At 41.3% G+C, this 23,881-nt stretch overlaps 1 protein-coding gene across 13 annotated transcripts in view; it reads right to left on the minus strand.

Moving 5' to 3' along the window:
- si:ch211-285f17.1 (sickle tail protein) overlaps positions 1-23,881 on the minus strand; it is a 500,571-nt gene that overhangs the window by 127,350 nt on the left and 349,340 nt on the right. For 12 of the 13 annotated variants that reach the window (XM_052017058.1, XM_052017057.1, XM_052017071.1 and 9 more), the window contains one exon: positions 826-1,024. The exons of the other annotated variant lie outside the window; for it this stretch is intronic. In XM_052017058.1, the coding sequence (XP_051873018.1) occupies positions 826-1,024 (199 nt within the window). The remainder of the gene's footprint in view (positions 1-825; positions 1,025-23,881) is intronic. 13 annotated transcript variants of the gene reach the window in all.

Here is a 23,881-nt window from a genome sequence, read left to right on the forward strand (position 1 = left end):
AAGATGTCTATCCCAGCTAGTCCTATTTGGAGGAATAACGATACTATGAGGTAAAAGTTCAGAACTTCACTCCTTCCCTAACCACCTCCACTTCTGCTCCCAGACAAAACCTTCCAAGACAATCTCCATCCCAGTCCAACCCCAGCCTTCCCACTCTGGGATTTCTTCACCTATCCTCTGCTCCCAAACAAATCCCACACTGAACCAGTGATGCTGCTGTTTTCAGGTTTTCACTCATCCCGAGCCGCCAAGTGGGAGGTTGGGAAGTGAGAAGGTCAGGAATCACTAGGAACTTCACTGGTCCAGCAAGCTAATTACTCCTGTAACTGCTGGTATGTGGATCAATCACAATCTGGCCTTTTGTGAAATAGTTTCCAAGTCTGACCCAGAACATAAGGTATCACATATAAGTCCACCAAACAGATTTTGCCAACTACAGCTGTTTGCACTGGTTTTATTTGAAACAACCATAACCACAGGTTATCATATAAGAAAATGTTTTAACACAAAGCAAAGACGTATCATGGTTTAGCACAGTAGGAGCGTATGGCCACAATTAAACATGGGTGAACTTTGATTTTGCTGGTTCAGCTATATTACTGCAACTCCAGAGAAAATTTCAACCAGTTTGAGAGTGGATTTAAGTTCACCTACTGAAATGTATTTACAAAAGCAAACCTTAACTTCTACAATGGTATGCAAGTTCATTCAAATCTGATGACTCAAGGTACATTTTTTGACTGAAATGAGGACTTTAGAAACAAAGTTGTTCCGTATCCAACTGAGTACGAGTTAACAATACGAACATTGGCACCATTTGCTTACCTCAAGTCAGTTAGCTCATAGAATACATTCCTGGCTTCATCCTTAATATACACAGCTACATTTTGAGATTCCAGCATCTTCATTGTGAGTTGTTTAGGGAAGGCACGTACAAAGAGTGCATGAACTGTATCCATTGATGTGATTTCATTTGGCATTGTAAATTGTGTCATTTCATCTCCATACTGAAGATACAGTACACCTAGAAACAAAAATATAGAATTAAAGGTACAGAGATAAAACTAGACTAACTTTGACCATGCAACTCCAGCACTGTAAATAACACAAGCACACAAGAAATAGGAGCAAAAGTAAGCCATTCAGCCCTTTAGTCTGCCCCTCAATCATTGAAAGCTAATATATTGTGCTCTCTATTGTTCAACAAGGAGACAAGAAATATTGAACGACATCACCCAAAAAGAGGTCCAAGTTTCATACCTCATTTTACTTCTCTCATCGGGAACGATTTCCTTAATACCCCCACATCAAGAAGAAAGAAAGACAAAATTTGCCTACAAAACAATCCAGATTTTGAGAGCTGCCCAAATAGTCTAAGGATGTGATGCAACAACAGGGTTCTGCTTGGCTATCTAATACCATATGAACACTTCAAGGGTCTCTGACAGCTGGAGGTTGTCACGGTTTTCAAAATAAAAAGGGATGTTTGTAAATGTGTTTGAGATGCATTCTGCAAATACTGAGTTCTCATCAATTTAAGAAAAGGAAATACATGCCGAAACAAATCCTGGAGTCAAGTCTGTTGTTCAACTCAGCTGCAATGTCAACTGGTTTGACTGGTCATGCAGCATTGCATAATTTTCTTGAAAAATATGCATCATCCTTTGGTGATTAGTGCATCCATCTTCTATTTTATGATTCTGATCTCCCTTTGTGAAGCTGCAAATGAAGGCAAAGGATTCAATTGCTCCGGAATGGAAATATTTTTAGTCTTATCAGCAACATCATGCAATCTCATGTCAGGCATTCTGTATTTAGAGGCAGAATGAAGCTTCTGTTCTCTTATGAAACTGTGCATCAGCCATATCTTCAGTGTTACAGATTTCCAGCGCCAATAACAATGTTTCTCAATTTACCACACCTTTTGGTTCTGCAGCAAGATTAGAGGTTACTGTTTTATTTTAAAAGTCTTCATACAGAGGGTTGTGGATCTCTGGAATTCTCTGCCTCACACCAAGTTGTGGAGGCAAGACGAGTAGAAATAGTTAAAGTGGAAGTGGATAAGGATTTTGAGACCCGGATAGATCAAGCATTATCAGAATCAGAATCAGGTTTATTATCACAGACCTATGTCATGAAATTTGTTGTTTTGCAGCAGCAGTACAGTGCAAGACATAAAGACATAAAAATTACTATGTTACAAAAATAAATAGTGCAAAAGAGGAATAATGAGGTGGTGTTCATGGACTGTTCAGAAATCTGATGATGGAGGGGAAGAAGCTGTTCCTGAAACATTAAGTGCAGGTCTTCAGGCTCCTGTACCTCCTCCCCGATGGTAGTAATATGAAGCAGGCATGTCCCGGGTGGTGAGGGTCCTTAATGGTGGATGCCGCCTCCTTGAGGCACTGCCTCTTGAAGGTGTCCTCGATGGTGGAGAGGGTTGTGTCCATGATGAAGCTGGCTGAGTCTACAACCCTCTGCAGTTTCTTTCGATCCTGCATATTGGAGCCCCCATAACCAGGTGGTGATGCAACCAGTCAGAATGCTCTCCACTGTACATCTGTAGAAATTTGCAAGAGTCTTTGGTGTCATACGAAATCTCCTCAAACTCGTAATGAAGTAGAGCCATTGGTGTGCCTTCTTCATAATTGCATCAATGTGTTGGGCCCAGGACAGATCCTCTGAGATGTTAACACCCAAGAACTTAAAGCTGCTCACCCTTTCCACCACTAACCCCTCAATGAAGACTGGTGTGTGTTCTCCCAACTTCCCCTTCCTGAAGTCCACAATCAATTCCTTGGTCTTACTGACATTGAGTGCGAGGTTGTTGTTGCAACACCATTCAAACAGCCGATCTATCTCACTCCTGTACACCTCCTCGTCGCCATCTGAGAATCAACAGTGGTGCCATCACTGAACTTATAGATGGCGTTTGAGCTGTGCCTAACCACACATCATGAGTGTAGAGAGAGTAGAGCAGTGGGCTAAGCACATCCCCTTGAGGTGCGCCTGTGTTGATTGTCAACGAGGAGGATATGTCACTACTGATCTGCACTGACTGTGGTCTACCAATAAGGAAGTCAAGGATCCAGTTGCAGAGGGAGGTACAGAGGCCCAGGTTTTGAAGCTTGTTGATTAATACTGAGGGGATGGTGGTGTTGAACACTGAGATGTAATTGATAAACAGCAGCCTGACGTATGTTTTGCTGCTGTCTAGGTGCTCCAAAGCCATGTGGAGAGCCAGTGAGATTGCATCCGCAATCATATTTAATCATATTGGATGGCTCCTATTTTCTTGTGTTCTCATCTGATGGACAAATTAACAACTTTATCTTGAAGAACACAACTTCAAATTATAAAAAAAAATGATAGCCTCAATCTCAGCCATCCTTCTGGTAGAATTTATCATGCAGAAGTAACTCACTTTTCCTAGCATCACACGGGTTGGGAGATGGAGAGTCACAGCTAAAATTCTGCTGGATTTCAAATACTGCATTTCAGCAATATATACTTCCTCTGCAGTGTTCATAATGAGTTCATCTGTGAACCAGGTAGATGCCCAATCACCAGGATTAATCACACAGCCACCAATCTTGCCTCATTTGAATTCATTTTCAACAATAATGACAGACATCTATCTGAGATCTAATCAAGGATATGGTCTTGCACTGCTGGCTTCACCCAAGCTACATTTGGTCTAAATGCATCTCACCTTAAAAAGTATTTTAACAGTTTGCCTTTCTTGCTCTTTTGGATTAAATTTTAGCCCAAGTTCTTTGAGCACTATGCAGCAGCCACTCTAACTGGCAAAGACCTGAGCACAGGCTACTTAGGCGATCCTTGGATAGAGAATCAATTACACAGACAGGGTCCGTGGCAGACTTCCTGCTCCATATCAGCCTCAACCCACTGTATCAAAAAGCCATCCAGTCTGTCCTTTCTCTCCATGTCCCTAATCCATCTTTCTCTTAAAAACATTCATTCTAATCTCCTCATCTACAAAACATGCATCACCTTGGACTCTTCTACATTAAAAATAATTTGCTTTATGACATCATCCTGTACATTGATTAATGTTGGATAGTTCTTTTTCAGTTTTGTTCAGTTATTAACTAATCCCCACATTTTGGTGTCATTCATGAAACTTAAAACTGTAGTTTTGATTACAGAATCCAAATTGATGATGTCAATTGTGAACGGTGGTCCCAGCATCAATCCCTCTGCAGGAAAACATCACCTCCAGCCAATGTGAGTAATATTTTTAACGCCTACTTCCTGATTTCTGCCACCGCCCATTCACTGGATATGTTCTGGTACCTAAATGAAGGCCTTTGGAAATGTAAATCTGTTACGTTATCCTTAAATCTCATTTTTACAACTTTAAACAATTCAATACAGTTGGCTGTGTATAATCTTCCCTTCTGAAGGCGAATCAGTCTCAAGAACAACTCTGGCTTTCCCCCAGTCTGATGGCATTATTCATTTTCCTCATTATTTTCATATAACTATGTTATTATCCCTCCACCATCTTTTCCCTTACATCCTTCACCATTCAGGGATAAAATTCATCTGGATCAGAGGCTTATATTCTCCAGTTTTACTAGTTTATCAAAGAAATGCCTTCTTTCTAACTTAAAACCCCTAGATACTCTTTTCTTTACTTTGGTTGTGTCACCTCAACCCAGCTAGTCTCCCTCATAAACACTGAAGCAACATTTTTGCCATAAACTGAAGTGGGCCAACATACACAGAGATTATAAGAGCATGGGGATGTTGGTGTGAATGGGGGTGGGTGACGGAGGGGAGCAGGGAGACACAACAGGGAATAACAGCTTTAACATAATAAAATTAAAAATAAAAGACATTCTGCCTTGGGAAAACAAATTGATTTTTGCACAAATTCAAAACCACTTTGTAAGGTTCGACTACAGACCTAAAAAGAACAAAGGCATATGATGTATTATTGGAAGCAGCTGTATAATTCAAGCTTCTTCAAGCTATTTTAGCATTGTGAACAAAAAAAAACTAGATATGGATGCAACCGTGGAATAGAAAGCTGTAAGGACATAACATGAGCCTTATTATTATTATCATCCATACAAAATTGTAAGAAATAGGAGCAACGGTCTGCTCTGACATTCATCAAGATCACGACTAACCTTCTACCTCAGCACCATTTTTCTTTGCTATCTCCAAATCCCTCGATTCCTTTAATATCCAGAAATCTATTAATCTCTGCTTTTAATGAACACAATGACTGAGCCTCTGTAGCCCACCAGGGTAGAGAATTCCAAAGATTTACCACCTCTCCATGAAGAAATTTCTCCACATCCAAGTCTTAAATGGCCAGCCCCATATCCTCTGCCAGGGGAAATATCCTCCCTGAACCAGCCCATCAAGCCTCAGAAGAACTTTCTCAATGAATAATGTGTTGCATTGAGGTCAGCTCCCATTCATCTAAACTCTACAAAATGTAGGCCTCATCTACTCAGCCCCTCCTCATACCACACACCTGCCATCCCTGGAATGAGACTCGTGAATCTTTGCTGCACTCCCTCTGTGGCAAGTACATCCTTTTATATGTAAGGAGACCAAAACTGAACACAGTACTCCAGGTGCGGTCTTACCTACATTCCTGGTGTCTCAAATAATAAGGAAAAAGACCCCAATAAAATGATTAATCTCTTTGGCAAACCTAATAATCAAGTAATATTAAATAGAAGAGCAAAATAGCAGGTTTTGTTAGAATATAATCCTTTATTTTACAGTGGTCATTTCAAAATAAACCTCTTAAAAGATCCAAGGTTCCTCAATCATAGGAGTACAATTTTAGTTTGCCTTTGGGCATGTGATTCACATGAGTTTAGGTGCAAACCTTTTTTTTACTAGCCATAATTTTTTAGCCATTGCTGCAAGTAATAAGAAAGATCTGCTTTGCTAAATGTAATTACATCATGCTTTATATTTTCAACACCAAGACAAAGAATGATTCAAAGTGTATCTTCCATTGGGGGATAATTGCAAAGGGCTTCAGTCAATACTGACCTAGAAAACCTGGCTAGGAGGTAGGGCCTGTACTGGATATTTCTGTTAGTATCCTCAGGAAATGTGTAATCTCTGGCTGCTTGCACTATTCACTGGAAAGTCAAAAAGAGTTGCTCTAAGATTGCTTAATGGAAGCCAGCACTTCTTGAGAGAGTACACTCTGACTCCAGGGAACAACTTGAGCAGAAAGGAGACACAAGAGACTGCAGATGCTGGACATCCAGATGAAGGGTGTCAACCCGAAACATCGACTGTCCATTACCCTCCACAGATACTGCATGACCCACTAAGTTACTCCAGCAGTTTGTTTTTTGGACAGAAAGTTCATTCTGGAATTGCAAGTTGTGCGAGCAGTTCCAGACATCACAGCTGAAGGAAGGATGTACTGGTCATGGAGGGACTGCAGTACAGGTTTACTGTGAAGATACAGTACCTGGGCTCCAAAGGTTAAACCCATTAGAGAATGCAGAAACTGGGGGCCACATTATTAGGTCATGGAGTGACTAGATTATGATTTCCTAAATATTATGGAGAATTGATAGGATAAACTCTTTCCACTCTCTACCACATGTAGAACTAGGGAGTATGATCTAAAAATCAGAAACATGCCGTACATGAATGAAATGCGGAAACATTTCTACCTGTAGAGAATGCGAGAAATCTGGAACCCTTAAGCTGGTGCTAATAGATGAGTAATTCTAAGTATGGGATTTATGATCTTTGTAAACTGAAAGGATTGACAGATATAGAATTAACTCACAGATCAGCCATGGTCTCAGTGGTGGAACAGGTTCAAGGACCTAAGAGTGTTTAATATGAAACAGGAAACTCTATTCCAAGCTCTGTCAGGGTAAGAGATCGCAAAGAAGACAGAGGAAAAGATTCAAGGATGTACTCCAAGTCTCCTTGAAAAAAGTGCAGCATTCCCACCGACTCTTGGGAACCCCTGGCCCGTGACTGCTCAAAGTGGAGGAGAAGCATTACGGATGGTAATGACAGACTGAAGTCCAGGCATCAGGAGCACACAGAAGCCCTCTGCACGTGGTAGAAGGAGCACACCACCTCACAAACTACCCACCCACCTGCACCATCAGGCACCTCCTGCCCCATCTGTGGAAGCGTCTGCGATTCTTACATTAGCCTCATCAATCACCTCAGAACCCACAAAGCCAAAGTGGAAGCAGGCTATCCTCGATCTCAGAGGAACTGCCTGAGAAGATAATGTTCCTCTATACTTGCTCATCAAAGATGCTGCCTGACCTGCTGAGTTCCTCCAGCAGTTTGTTTTTTTGCTTAATGTTCCTGTATACTTGCTCCCATGTTTTCAGATAAAGGTCCAGGTAAAAACAAAAGGACTGTTTCTTTCGAAGAGATGACAATCCTCTTCAGGCATTAATTACAATGTGTGAGAAGAGACGTTGGAACAAATGAATTACAAGAGCAAGATATTCCCTCTTCTTGCTTGCCAGAAAAAGGAGCCCCAGCTCTGATAACATAGCATCACTTGATCTCATTCTCCCAACCACCAGCTCAGAGGCTGACACCATGTGTCCGTTGGAGACTAAGTCGGTGACCTGGGTCAGAGTGATAGTAAACCATGAGTATCAGCTCATACAAGGGCAGTCTTATGCTAGCTTTGCTACAGAGGACTCTGAAGTACACTTTCAGGGACCACAAAGCCACAAGGAACCAGTGCATAAGGCAACAGCTAGCAAACTCGTGCACAGTGGTGCAGACTGTGAGAGGAATCCAGCTCTAACCTGTATCAAGGTAAGGCCTAGGGACCATTCTGTTCAAGGTAGGATGGCCACAAGGAAAAACAACTTGCAGGTCTACTGTATGGAACTGACTAGATTGCTGTACAAGACACAATAGGCTGAACTTCCTCCGTCCGCTCAAGTGATTCTATGATATAATGGGTCATGTGGTCAACACCATCAGCAAGGCCATGGAAACTCTCCTGATAGCTCTCTTAGAGCTGCCATGGGCGTGAATAGAGGATTTGCGGAACAAGATCAAGATTTTTTTTTGAGTGGCTAAGCAGGGTCAAGAAGGCAGATATCTCACAACAGCTCCTCATGTGGGAATGGTAACATGGTGGTTAAATTACTGGGTTAGTTTTCAGTGGCCTGAACCACTAATCTGGAGAGACAATTGAAATCCTACCCTGGCAGCAGGGGAATATAAATTCCCATGATTAAATAAATCTAAGCAAAAAGCTACTATCGGCAATGGCAAACATGAAACGACTGTTGCAAACACCCATCAGGTTCACTTAAGATCGTTGGGGAAGGAAAGACCTAATTGTGACTCCAGACCCACCAACATAATTAACTTTTAATTGCCTCCCTAATTCAGGGTCAGTTAAGAATGGACAGTACATGCTGGCATTGCCGGTGATATTCATAACCTGCAATTTGATAAAAACTATGCTGAATTCCTTGTTCCCTGATTGTTCGGATAGATGTCACCTTGGATTTGGGTAAGCCACTGTTGAGAGTCTTCCAGGTCATGCGCAGCCTGTTCTTGTACGGAACCATAGGCTTTCTGAGGCTCTTGCAAGAGAATGTCCTTGACTCTGTCAGAGAGGCACATGGTGTCCCTTCCTTCCATGCCCTCCACCACAGCCCTTGTGAAAGCCACACAGCCAGAATGTGCTGGCACACAGCCAGAATGTTGCAACATCTTCTACAGTCTGCAGTATAATTGTTAAGGGCCACATGATTTTAATGCCCAAAGGACCATGTCATCCATGAAATTCAAGTTGTAGTTGCTGGAGGTAATAGAGCTCAGCCGCTGCACCTCATACATCGCTCTTCAGTTAGGTTGATGTATTAATGTTCCAAAATACCTGTGCTAAATTTGGACTTCTTTTCACCCCCCTTCATCCCTTTTGCTCCAGCCATTCCTGTTCTCTGCTTTGCTGCTCTTCCTCTTCTGAGCCTGAAGGCAGCTTCACGGGACCACCCAAAAGTACAGACAGAAGTACTTCTGAGTCAGCCACCAACATAACGATAGCAAAAGCAAAAGCAAAAGCCAGCTCGGTGCAGGCAGAAATGAACTTTCCCTCCTTATACAAAAACTCAACTGAGCAACACCCAAACACTAACTGGCAGCCTGAAATTACAAACCAGCAATTAAGCTGCATGTTCCACAAAATCAATTTAAATAGCTCTGGTCACACATAGTTCTCTCAGATAAGCACTGTTAGTCACTGGGGAAATTCAGGACACAGCGAGTTAGGCAGCAGCGGAAGGAGTGTGGGGCAAGGGTACACCAAAAATTCTCAGGTCCTTTGCATGGGACATTAAATGAGATAGTGTTTTGAGTATTTGCCATGCGTTATTGATGCCATTGGAGAAAGGGGAAAGGTGAGAAAGGAAAGATTTAAAAGGGACCAAAGGGCAAGTTTTTCAATAAATCAGGTGGTGGGTATAGGGAACGAGCTGCCCGAGGCGAGTACAATTACAACATTTAAAGACATTTGGACAGGTACATGGATAGAAGAGGTTCAGAGGGACATGGGCCAAATGCAAGCAAATGGGACTAACTCAGCTCGACACCTTGGTCAGTATGGATGAGTTAAACTGAAGGACCTGTTTCCATGCTGTATGATTTCATGACTCACTGAATCATCTTACTCGTAATCACATACAACAAATCCACCTCGACATGAGTGCAAGACTCTTCCTCACTTGAGTGCCCATTTTAGCACTCAAAACAAAATGGTGACATGACTATATGTGGAGGTCATTATTTCTCTGACTTGGGTAGCAACAATATTAGTCTCTCAGGCTTTGTTGTTAAAGGTTCATCTTTGGCATACAGAGGAATCCAAACAGATTGGAATCCCTCGTCAAATGAAACAGGACAGTTGTCATTCTGTTACAGTAACTGTTTCTAAAATCTATATTATATGGACAATGTTAGGGGGAAGCACCTTAAAACAGGATGCAGAAATTTATTAACTTATGAAATTGCTCCTCTCCTAGCTTTCATCCGTAATCTACTCCTCAGCCAGACTTAAATTCATGAATACAAATACATATAGTTTTGACTATAAAATGTAAAACAATTCCTCCCTCTCTCTCAATATGATAAACTTGCTTTGTGAACAAGTATAAAGTTGTTGTACAGCCTCAGGAGTCAGTTTGCTTAATGATACTAGCCTCACGGCATTGATGGTGAATATTAAATATGAGAAATAACCTTTGGCACACATTAGTGTACCTATCCAGAAAGTAAGCTTGCATCACTCAATTGTTTTATAAATACACCTAGTTTCCTCTTCACTGCCATACTTAAAATCCAATTCCAAACATTGATCATGCACTGGGTAGAAAAAATTCAACAGCAGCCCAATCATTCCCTTCCACTAACCTGATCCACTTATTTCCTGAGACAGATTTATTCTGCAGTAATATTCTAGGTTTATATTTTCTAATTTATAATCATGTATGATCACTCCTCAGACAGTTGAAATGCCAGTTTCTCAAGTATGTTATTGTAATGCAAGCCCAAAACTGAAAATCGGCCTTAGCTCAGCTCTGAATTGCCTTCACTATATCCTTGTCTCCCTTTTGACTTGGAAATCACAACTGGTAGTAGTACTAGAAGTATAGTCCAACCAGAGCACTGAGCATTTGCATCAAAGCTCCTCTGACTTGCATTCCAACTGTTTTAGCTATGTGTTTTAGCATTCCATCAGGTGAGTTAACTGCTACTACTAAAGCCTTGCCCAACAACTTCCATGGCACACCATGCTTAGGGTCATCCAGAGGTTGTGAAAGGTGCCATACTAATGCAAGCCTTACATATTGTTTACACTGGAAGCTATTTTCACCCACCCATATTAAATTTTGGTTGCCATTTATCAAGTAACATACCCGCAAAGTAGGAGTCCAGAACACTCTTATTTGTCCAGTTCTACTGCTCCAACAGGTTTAATATCATCAGCAAGCCTGATCATTTTATAGTGTTCAAGCACAAGTCATTTTTGTAAATTAGAAACAACAGTAGTTAATATGTGGAGCCACGGACACCTCAGTCAAGTCTTGCCTCCTTCTGAATCAATGGCTGGGATTTTATAGTGTTAACGATGGCAAACACCAGCATTCTCCATCAGTACACCTCAGTGCAACTGAAAGTTGTGTGAATGCATAGCTTAATACAGAAATCCTGAAGCTGCTTTTAATGACTCGACCCTTCACAAATTTTGTAGTTTTCTGACTTTTCAAGTACAAATATTTCAAACTAAAATATTAAAATAAAATTGTTATTTCCATGTCGACATAGTCCTTGGAAAGGTCATTAGAAAATGCTTCCAGAGTGGATGACTGCAATCTGGAATGCACTGCCAGAGTGGGTGATGGAGGCAGGCACTCTCACAACATTCAAGCAGTTTCTGGGCGAGCATTTGAATCATCAAGGCAAAGAAAGCTATGGACCAAATGCTGGTAAACAGGCTTACTGTGGATGGGACTTGATGTTCGGCAGAGGCACGATTGGCCAAATGGACTACTTCTATGAGTCTATGACACATTTGTCAAATATCTTTAAAGTGAGTGCCTACTCAAACAGCGTCATGTTAACACTGTCATTAAGATAGATAAGATCTTTATTAATCACATGTACATCGAAACACACAGTGAAATGCATCTTTTGCGTAGAGTGTTCTGGGAGCAGCCCGCAAGTGTCGCCACACTTCCGGCGCCAACAATAGCATGCCCACAACTTCCTAACCCGTACGTCTTTGGAATGTGGGAGGAAACCAGAGCACCCAGAGGAAACCCGCGCAGACACGGGGAGAACATACAAACTTCTTACAGACAGTGGGCAGAATTGAACCCAGGTCCCTAGTGCTGTAATAGCATTACGCTAACCACTACACTACTGCGCCCACCCAGCCATAAATCCTATTGAAGTTATACTCAACAGCAACAGGACCAGAAATGGAAATGTTTTACCAGAAAGAGTACCAGATCTTTGTGGTTACTTCTCATCAACCCCACGACCCCCTTCCCAATTAACAGGAAACACCTTTGCTTCATCGCCAATAAAGACCATAAAGGCTACGCCAACTACAAGTACTTTTCATGAGTAAAAAGCGAGAACCTTTATTTTAATCCATTTTTAATTTAATTTAATTTTTTAATTTTATTTACAGCATGGTAACAGGCCCTTCCGGCCCAACGAGTCCGCACCACCCATTTTAAAGCCCAAATTATCCTACCCGTACGTCTTTAGAATGTGGGAGGAAACCCACACAGACACGGGAGAACATACAAACTCCTTACAGACAGCGACGGGAATTGAACCCCGGTCGCTGGTACAATATATGTTTGAATTTGTCAGACAGCTTTGAGTTTGAGTTTGCCACAAATAGCCATCCATGTAGCACTTTTAGATAGTGCAAAACACATTCAGGCTAATTCCTTTGATGAAATTATTCGGTGCGATCACAGTGACTGACAGCCAGCCAGCAGCTCCTCCCCAGGGAGCACATTAATGATAAGTGACAGCTCATTATGAGATAACAACTTCAAACCTTTTCCCACTCCTAACCTCTGCCACAGAAACATAAGAATGAAACCATTTTTATAATGAACTTGAAACTTATTAGCTCCATTCTATGAAATAACATAAGCATTGTAAATAAATCTGCTCACATAATTACCATTTCACTTCTGAAGTTTGAGACATTTTGACTTGATACAGCATGCATTAAGTTTACTTACAAGATGACTCTCAGCCAATATATATAATATCCTGCTTCAAAGTTATCCTCACCACCTACCTTGAATGGTTTAAGATCAAGACTCATCACTGTCAGAAAAAAATGTCTGCAATTAACTACCCAATCTGGTGGAGCCATCAATAAATGGCTTTAGTAGGCACTCTTGCTGATTGCTACCAGGAATTATTTGACTTTCTGAATTCTCCCAAAGATTTGTCAACCATTTGAAAGCTCTTAAGACCAGAGGAACTCTCGTATCAGAAAACCTGTGTAGCTTCCAATGCAGAGGACTGTCATGGGGCTTAGATATCTGTCGTATATAAAAAATTGAAAAACAAAAGAACTGCAGATGCTCAGCATGACAGACAGCATCTGTGGAGAGGGAAACAGTGAACACTTTAGGTCGAACACTTTTTTTTCCACTTTCCCACGTCTGACCAATAGTCTCCGACCTGTACCCATACAGAAGTCAGAAAATGCATCACTTTTGCTGCCATTCTCCATCCACCCTGCTCTCAGCTTCACATGGTCCATCTCTGACACTTCCCTTTCTGAATCTCTCAATCTCCATCTCAGGGATACGAACATCCATTACAAGTCTCCAGACTCCCACAGTTATATTGAAGATAATTCCTCCTACCCTGCCTACTGTAAGGACTCCATTCCATTCTCCTTGTTGCTCGTATTTGTTCTGATGATGAGATTTTCCACATAAGTGCCTCCGAAAAGTTTTCCTTATTCCTGAACCATGGCTTCCCCACAGTAGACAGAGCCTATGGCCACATCTCATCTACTTCCTGCATTTCTGCTCTCATACCCTCTGTTCCTAGACTGAGCAAGGTTAGAAATCCTCTGGTTCACCCCACCGACCTTTGCATTCAATGGATCATCCTTCACAATTTCCACAACTCTAACAAGATTCCACCATGAGACAAAATCTCCCCCTACCCCACTTCTTTCTTCATTAGCACACCCTGACCTGCTAACCTTCTTTCTTTGTACAATCACCCTCTAACTGCCCCATTTTCACATTTGACTAGAGGACCACTACAACTTGTCCCCATAGCAACCCTAGCCTCATTTTATCAGAGATACTCCCTTAGTCCTATCCACTGCTCCCCCCCCCACCCCCCACAACTTCTTAGCAAATTAAAACCAACTTGCTTTCTACTTTTCTGATGAAGGAAATCCAACCTGAAGTGTTAACTCTGTTTCTCTTTCCCACAGGTGCTGCTTGACTTGCTGAGAGTTTCCAGTATTTTCTGTTATCATACTATACATGAGACATTTACTGAATCAGGGATCATTGGCATGGTTTTAGCATCACGTGCTCACATGAACCAATAACTTATAATCTGATTTCCTTCCCTCATATTTACACGAATTTTTAAATTAAATGAGGAACTGAAGCACTTTGCTGATTTATCTAGGGTCCAGTGTAGGCATATTCTAATATTTTGCTGAAATAAATCAAGACTCTCCATTTCTCAGTTGGAAGCAAACCAATATATACAAGCTCAATAAAGGCCAAATCCCCTGCTGCAGAGAACCCAGCTCCATCCAGACACAGGGTAGAACTTTGCAAAAATGATAATATTGACCCAAACAACAAGACGACTTACTCTTCTTTGATCCAGGCTAATTGTACTGCCCGCCTCATCATGGGTGGCAATCAGCTGCGGCAGCATGAATCAGTTGTTTCATGGCACAGTTTTAGCAAAGTCAGTTAAACAGTGCCTTATCACTGAACAATTCACAATAATAAAATGTACTGACTTTTGTGAGCAAGCTGGGCAATGAAACAGACCCAAATGTTGTCACATCCAAATTAATGAACCCCAATTGCCACACAGGTTGGCCGAAAATAATTGAGCATTGAGGCTAGAATAAAAAGATAGTCAAATATGATTACATATATAAATAAAGCACAAGAAAGGAGATTAAGGCTGAAAAATTTAAAAGGTCTAGTATTGGTTTTGTGCACTGATTGTTATCATGGCACACAGAACAAAGAGAAGAATGTGAACATTTCATTCTGTCTGATACAAATTATTTGTTGATTCTAAAAGTTGTGATAATAGCAAACAGAAACAGCTGAAATCATAAAGATAAATAGACACCTTGTCTGCGAGCTATTAAAACCAGCGTGATACTCGATCAGGCTCACTTTAAACAACCTTTCGAGCCTTGCAACAAGCTTTCTTTCACCAAAGAACATGGACTATTGCCGTGTTGTTTATTTAACCTATGCTTCCACTGAACCTTTGATGTTGTATAATGAAGTCAGACAGGAAATCAATGCCATGGTCATTTGTTCTGGTGCAGATTCAGGTTTATTCAAGCTCACACAAAAGAAAAAACCTACGAGCTCATTTTGCAACCCCTAAGACTATGTAATGGATGAATTCTGAAGCTCCCTTCTTCTATGAAAGTACTGAGTGACTATATTTTCCTTCCATTGCATCAGTTCTAACTGTGTGGACATTCAGCTAAAAACTTAGAAGTGGTCAAAAATCAACTTCACCATCAATGAATGAGCATTGTAAATATTCATATTTAACTCTATTACCCATGTTTCAAAGCCAATTTTTATTAACCAATAAAGATCTCGCTTTAAAAGACTAGGCAAATGAACAAACATCATACATAATAATTGGAACTTAAACAAAATGATTTCAGGCCGACAGTTTATTCACATAGTTCTCTATTATGTAATGGAGGGTTCCACCCCCGTGGTCAATACCATGATGACTATAGAAGACACCTGGGTGTTGCATCCACTGCAGCAGGTCCTCAGTGGTCACAGAGTATGCTGAAGGTCAACCTGAGAACAAGCATCCACACAAGCCTGAAAGGGTGCACACCTGGTAGCTCTTTCTCAAGACCCTGCCCTCCCTCAAATGACATCTTTGCCAGAACCGCTGGCAGCACTTGCCTTCCTTGCCATGGTTCATTAGAGCACCTAACAATCTCAGCATCCTTCAGGAGCACATTCAATGTTTCATGGTTTTTGGGGAGGGGGCAGTACCTTCTGTTTGCATTGCCTGATGGGCTAGGTGAAGAAGCCCAGTGCAACAAGGAATTCCTATCCCACAATAGGTTCCAGACCAAGAGTGAGCCACAGAGCTAGGTGCAGATCCTGAGGCGGGCCTAGACAGCAATAACCATTTGAAACATCCATATCTCCCAGGGGTTGCCAAGGCTTAAAGTCAGCCTGCTTAAGGCAGAGGAGATGATTATCAAACTGAAAAATTAGACCTGGAATCCCAGACATTATTTTCTCCTTGCAAGGTTAGTAGCAGTTAGCAGCGCAAAGCACGGTAGTGTAGCGGTTAGCATGACGCTATTACAGTGCCAGGGACCCGGGTTCAATTCCGGCCACTGTCTGTAAGGAGTTTGTACCTTCTCCCCGTGTCCACGTGGGTTTCCTACAGGTGCTCCAGTTTCCTCCCACATTCCAAAGACGTACGGGTTAGGAAGTTGTGGGCATGCTATATTGGCGCCGGAAGCGTGGCGACACTTGCAGGCTGACCCCAGAACACTCTATGCAAAAAGATGTATTTCACTGTGTGTTTCGATACACATGTGACCAATAAAGATATCTTAACCTGCAGAATTGCAAATCAATCACTGGGTTATCAAGTCAACTGCACTTAAAGATGGGGTTGGGAATGTCAGGAAAAGATAGCAAAAAAAGATAGCCAGGAAAGCCAATCAAAATCAATCCCGATTTTGCAGCAAACAAGCACAGATCATCTGAACCGAACAAATCAAATGAAAGCAATATTTCACCCAAGATTCTTGAAGACAAAACCTTTGAACCATCAGTGCAACCTTCATTTAAATAGAGGACCCTAAAAAACAATCCAATGTTGCAACTCACTGAACTAAAGATTTTAAAAATGGAGAGCTTGCATTTAAATTTTGAATTCCGCAAACCTTTGAACAACTAGCTGCACAAGACACTGCTGAGAAATGCTTAAAGACTAAATCTGCTGGTTTTCCAGATAGTGTGGCTGGTACCAACAAGTACAATTTTCTCCTCTATAAAAAGAATGTAGATAGCTTTAAATAATGTTCCTACTTTATCCACTTCTTATATTTTAGGGAAGGCATTTGCAACATTTTCACCACGTTTCTCATGTGTACTGTCATGCAGACAACAAGCTGTGGCATTCTGTGGTACAGTGTTTTAAGGCTGATTTGGAGACTCCCTGCTCACCAACTAATCCACCCAATATAGAATCACAGGCCACTATGCAGCTGTGAGTGTGAGCGTCAAAGGCTGTGTTGTCTGCCTGGTGTCAGAGAAAATGATATGGCCTTTGGGCTTCACAAGAAGTTAGAATGGGAGAAGGAAGACCCTGCTTTGTGGGAACCAAGAGCATGAATAGGACAAAGGAGGTGGTTCTGCTGGAGCAGGATTAGCAGCTTGAAGCTGAATTAAAAAGAAAAACTACAATAGTAATGATCTCTGGATTATTATCTGAACTACGTACACACTGGTAATGGGTCAATAAAGTCTGAAAGTTGAGCATGTGACATAAAGATTGGTGTGGGAGAAATGGGTTCAATTCATTGAGGAAGAGAGAGTTATCCCATTGGAAACAGCTCCACTTGAATGAGGTTGGGACCGGTTTCCCAGTGAATCAATAAACATGGCTGTAAATAAGACTTTGAACTAAAGAGAGGGGAGAGGTGAGGATTCTGGTAAGGGAAAGCACAGAGAGCTATGAAGGACAAAGATATAGTGCACAGTAGCAAATTGTTCATGAAAGCTGGAGTCTGCCAGGAAGGGACAGAATATACAAACATAAGAGTATTCCTCCAATTAGAGTCAGAGAAGCAAAAAATAGTGGGAGCTTTATTGCAAGTAACATTCACAATAAGGTAGATGAACGGCACAAACTGAAATAAAACTATCCAGAAACAGCCATTATAGAGACAGTATTTCAAAGTGACCAAGTTCTGGAATTAAATATTCCAGGATTCCTAACTTTTAGAAGAGACGAGAGACTTGCCTGGATATAAAGATTATGATAAATGCAGCTGAGAGAAAGAATCATAGCTCAGAAAATCATCAACAGAATCAGTCTGGCTGGAGCTCAGAAACAGCAATGATCGGGAGGAAACCGGAGCTTCCGCAGGAGACCCACATGGTCACAGGGAGGACATTCAAACTCTATGCAGTCAGCACCAAAGATCAGTCTTGAACCTGGGTTACTGGAGATGTGAGACAGATGTACTACCTCAAAGAAACTTTGAAGATGCATTACCTTCAGTGCTACTGTGCTACCCTTGTTTCCACATCTAGGCACTTTTCTTATTTAGGTTTTGTGCCTTATAGGGATACTGTAAAGTACATATTATTTTTTTTAAATGCTAGCTTTAGGTAATGCATGCTTCATACCTTCATAGTTGATTTTGTTTAGATTGAAGTTCCTGATTTCACCTTGAACTAATTCACTTTCGATCTTGATATAAAATTCTTTCATATATTGATCACGCTTCCCTCAAGGCCAGTTAACTATGAGATTATTAATTCTTTCCCTTTGTTCAATATCTGAACTAAAATGGTCTGTTTCCTATTGGTTTCTCAACATGCTGATCTAGGAACCTACTTCTTCATGCAATGAATTTGTTCTCTGCACTCTTACTACTAATTTGTTTTGCCCAGATCATATGTAGACTAAAGTCAAACATGATTACTGCATTACCCTTTTAACATGCACTTCAAATTTCCTGATTTGTATCATATCCTACATTACTGCTACTGTAGTGGAGCCTATAGGCAACTCGCACCAATGTCTTGATAGTAAATTGCTAGTGTAAATTACTCCTAGTGGAAGTACTGGTGAAAGAATCAGGGAGTTGTTAATGCGTAGGTGAGGTAGAACAAGTTACAGAGAAATAAGTGGGGAAATGGGAATTATAGGTTTGCTCTGAGAGCCAGCCAAGACTCAATGGGCCAAATGGTCTCCTTCTACGTCACAAGGAAAAAATGGAAGTATAGATTGAAGGTAAATTGGTTTATTATCATCACATGTACTGAAGTACAGTGAAAAACTTTTGTTTTGCATGTCATCTATACAGATTATTTCATCACATCAATACATTGAGGAAGTCCAAGGGAAACACAATATGAGAAAGTGTTACAGTTACAGAGAATGTGCAGTACAGGCAGACAAAGGCTCTAGACAAAGGCTGGAAAAGGCTTTTAATGTTGTCAAAGAGCAGTTACCTTGAGGACTGGGAAAATGTCAGACAAACGTCAAAGGAAATAAAGATTAGGAGAAGGAAAGTAGAATATAAAGAAATGTAAACCACCAAGAACATAAACAACATAGTTAGGGAAATAACTTTTCTTTCAATTCCTCCCACTTTCAACAAATCAAAGGTGTCACCACGGGCACTCGCTTGGGCCCCAGCTATGCCTGTCTTTTTGGTGGCTTCGTGGAACAAACCTACTTTGGCAACCATTCCCAACTCTTTCTCTGCTGCATCAATGACTGCATTGACGCTGCTTCCTGCATTTGTGCAGAACTTGTCAATTTTTAATCACTTTTGCAACCTTCCCCTCTCTTCTCTCCACTTGGCTCCAATTTTCTTTTCCTTTTCTGTTTTCCTTACCTATCGCCCACCAGTTTCAAAAATACCCCTCCCCCACCTCACTCAATCTGCCCATCATCCCCCGCCTCTCCTAGTTCCACCTATCACCTGCCAGCTCCTGTCTCACCCCTTTATACTGGCTAGCTTCCCTCTACACCCTCAGTCCTGAGGCAGGATTTCAACCCAAAATGTCACCACTCCCTTTGCCTCCACAGATGCTGCCTGACCTGCTGAGCTCCTCTAGTAGTTTGTTTTTTTCCACTGTAGATTCCACATCTGCAGAATCTTGTGTCAGCAAGAACATAAACACTGACTGTAAGAGTTTCTATTGATATGTCAAAGGAAAAGGTCATGTGGCCCCCTTTCAGGCTGAGACAGGAGGAATTATAAGGAAATAGCAGTGAAGTTAAACAAATATTTTGTTTGTCTTTATGGAAAACAGCACTGATACCCTTCTAGAAATAGTAGAGGACAAACAGATCTAGAATGAATAAGCAAATTCAGGAAATTAGCATCTTAAACAAAAAAGAAAAATTAATGGGAAGGAATGCCAATGTGTCCCCAGGACTTGATGCCCTGCATTCTAAGATTTTGGATATGGAGACTGTGGATCCACTGATTAATATCTTCCAAAATTTCACAGATTCCAGAATGATTATCCCAGACTGGAAGTAGCAAATATAACCCACACTTTAAGAGAGGGAGACAGAAAACTGGGATTTGCCAGTTAGTCTGACATCAGAAGTAGCAGCATGGCACTTAGAAAATAATAGTAGGGTTGGGCAGAATCAATGTGGATTTATTTCAGGGAAATTATATTTAACTATCCTTTTCAGATTTGAGGTTGGAACAATAGAAGAGATAAGGGGGAAACCAGTGGATGTGATGCTTTGGACTGTGATGTTATCAAACAAATTAGAGCACAAGATTGGAGGTTGTGTACCAGCATGGACTGAGAATTATTTAATGGAGAGAAAACAGCAAATAGGAATAGGCAGATCATTTTCAAGTTGGAAGGCCATGTCTAGAGCTTTTTTAAATTTAATCGGCTTTTGGGGATCTGGGACTTATTTATTGCCCATCCCTAACTGTTCTTGAGAGAGTAGCAGTGATTCACCTTCTTGGTCAACTGCAGTCCTTCAGGTGACTGTACTTCCACAGCGCTGGTGGGGAGGGAGTTCCAGGGTTTAGACCCAGGGACAATGAAGGACCAGTGATTTGTTTCCAAATCAGGACGTGCACGACTTGGAAGGCAAAATGCAGGTGGTGGTGTTTCCATGCATCCGATGCCATTGTCCTTGGTGGTAGAAGTCACAGGTTTGCTAGTAGCCTAGGTGAGTAACTGCATTGCATTCATTTACAGTATGCACTGCAACTACTGTACACTGGTGGTTGAGAAAATGAAAGTTAAGGATAGTTGATAGGACAACAATCAAGCAGGTTGCTTTGTCCTGGAGGATATAAAGTTTTGTGAGAGTTGTTGGAGCTGAACTCATCGAGGCAAGTGGTGAGTTTTCCCATCACATTCTCGATTTGTGCCTTGAAAAGGATTTGAGTTGTCAAGAGGAGCATTACTCTCCAGAAAATACCCAGCCTCTGACTTGCTCTAGCAGTCACAGTATTTTATGTGGCTGATAAATTTGAGCTTCCGGTCAATCATGACCTTTAGGATATTGATGATGGGTGATTCAGGAATAGTAATGCCATTGAATGTCAGGGATGGTTGATTAGATTCTTTCTGATTGGAGACAGTCAATGACAATTTTGAGAAAATGTTACCTGAAATTACAATCCGATCGTTCATGATCTTATTGAAAGACAAAGCAGGTTTTAGGAATGAAGTAACCTACCATTCTAGTTCCTATGCTACTTCAGCTCATGACTGGATGTTATCAAGGTCTTGCTGCATAAACTGCTTCATTTTCTAAGGAGTTGTAAATGGAATTGAACATTGTTTAATTATAAGCAACATCTCCACTTCTGACCCCATGGTAGAAGGAAGTTTGTTGGTGAAGCAGCTGAAGATAATTCAGCCTAGGACACTACCTTGAGGAATTCCTGAGTGAAATCCAGAAGCTCTGATGATTGACCTCCAAGAACCACAACCATCTTCTGGGGTATTACTCAAACTACTGGTGTTCTTTCTTTGATGCCCATACTGACTTCTGTTTTATCACGGAATCTTGATGTCACACTCAGTCAAGTGCCACCTTGCTGTCCAGAGCAGTTATTCTCACCTAACCTCAAATATTTGTCTCTTTGGTCTATGTTTGGACAAAGGAGATCTGAAGCAGAGCATAGGGGACCCAGAAGTTCACAATCTACATCAATGACTTTGATGAGGGAACCAAGTGTTCTTAGGTTACCGAGTGATCTAAGATCCTAGGTGTAAATATCATCAACAATTTGTCCTAGTCCAGCCACGCTGACACTATGGCCAAGAAAGGATACCAATCCTCTACTTCCTCAAAAGGCTAAAGAAATTTGCCATGTCCTGGTGACTCTTACTAATGTTTACTGACGCACCGGAGAAGGCATCCTATCTGGATGCATCACAGCTTGGGATGTTAACTGCTCTGCTGAAGAGTGCAAGAAATTGCAGGGTTGTGAAGGCAGCCCAGTACATCAGGCAGAACAGCCTGGCCTCCACTGACTTTGTTTACACTTCCCTCTGCCTCAGGAAAGCAGCTAACATAATGAAGGACCCCTCCCACCCCAATCATTCTCTCTTCTCCCCACTCCTATCAGGCAAAAGATACAAAAGCTTGAAAGCACGTCCCACCAGACTCAAGGACAGCTTCTATCCCTCTGTTATCAGACTCTTGGATGGACCTCTCATAAGCTAAAATATGAATTCTTGATCTCCCGACCTACTGCATCATGGCCCTTGCACTTTATTTATTTACTAGCACTGCACTTTCTCTGTAACTACTACACTATATTCTGCATTCTGTTTTCTTTTCACTACCTCAATGTACTTACATCTGGCATGATTTGCTTGGATGACACACAACAAAAGTTTTTCACTGATAATAAATCAATGTTACAATGTTAATGTTACATCCAAGTTTGTTAAATGACTCTAAGCTGGGTGGCAGAGTGGGCTGTGAGGAGGATGGGGTGTCTAGTAGCAGAGGCCAGAGACTCAAAATAAGAGGTTGATCATTCAGATTTGATTGCAGAAGAAACTCCTTCATCTAGAGAGTGGTGAAGATTTGGAACTCACTGCTCAAGAAGGCTGTGGAGGCTCAATAGCTGTGTGAATTCAAGACAGAAATCAATAGATTTCTAATATTGAGAGAAGCAAGGGATGAGGGAAGCAAGGGATAAGAGAATACTGCAGGAAAGAGGTACTGAGGGAAAAGATGCCATAATGTGATTGAAAGGCAAAGCAGGCATGACAGGCTAAATGGCCTACACCTGTTCTATTTATTACGTTCTAATGATCCAAGTCCCATATCTTTGCTCGGAAGCCTGTGATGCTGAAAGTTTGCAACACTCATCTCTCATTTCTTATAATCTGGAACTTGGCAATACAGCCCAATACCCAGCTGCATACAGCTGTCAAGCTAATGAATAACAGTAGTATTCTTTACTGAAGAAATTGGTTTCAATAGATGTACACGTCCTTGGTTTTCAGGGAAGTGGTCTAATAAACACTTAACATGATTAAGCCAGATGTGAATCTTGATGCAGATTCAACTGGAGTCAAGGATTGAATGTACAGACTAATAGCTGTCGAGACTCTTCCCTCGTCAAATCAAAAAAAAATAGTCAACTATCTGACATCATTTGAGCATTAAGTCACATTTTCTTTTGAATAACCCTATTAATGAATTGGGCCAAATCCTAGTCTGAGTTCACCAACTGGCTCAGGACCTGAGGGAAACTGCATGTCTGCCCCAGCCAGACATTTTTCCTTCCTTTCCCTGCTATGCCCCCAAAAGTAGGCTGCAGAGGGACTTTATAAACACACAAGAGCTTGTTGAGTTAAAAATATCTTTCCAATACAAGTGAATCCAAGAACTTGTGTGGAAAACATAAAGACAGAAATGATAGCATAAAGTAGACCATACAGCCCCACAAGCCTGCTGACTTTCAAAAGGATCATCGCTGGTCTAAGCTTGGACCTAACTCCACTTTGATCCCTATTTCTGTGACCCTTAAGTCCCCAATGGACCAAAAGTCCATTCATTTAATAATAATATTATAATATTTATTCATTAGTCACACGTAACATGTACATCGAAACACACAGTGAAATGTGTCTTTGAATATGACATGCTCTGCAGAATTCTCTGGAACAGAGAATTTCAAAGAGTTACCACTCTCAGGGAATAAATTCCTCCAGATATTTGCCTTACCTGAGTGACCCCTTCTTTGAAACCAGGACCCTGACTTGTAGATTCCCCCAAAAGGGGAAACATCCTCTCAGCATCTGCCCTGTCAAATCCTCAAATCCCCCTTAAAATTTTGCTTACTTTAATAAAA

Source organism: Pristis pectinata, chromosome 5 (assembly GCF_009764475.1).
Source record: "Pristis pectinata isolate sPriPec2 chromosome 5, sPriPec2.1.pri, whole genome shotgun sequence".
In the NCBI taxonomy this organism is placed as follows: Eukaryota; Metazoa; Chordata; class Chondrichthyes; order Rhinopristiformes; family Pristidae; genus Pristis; species Pristis pectinata.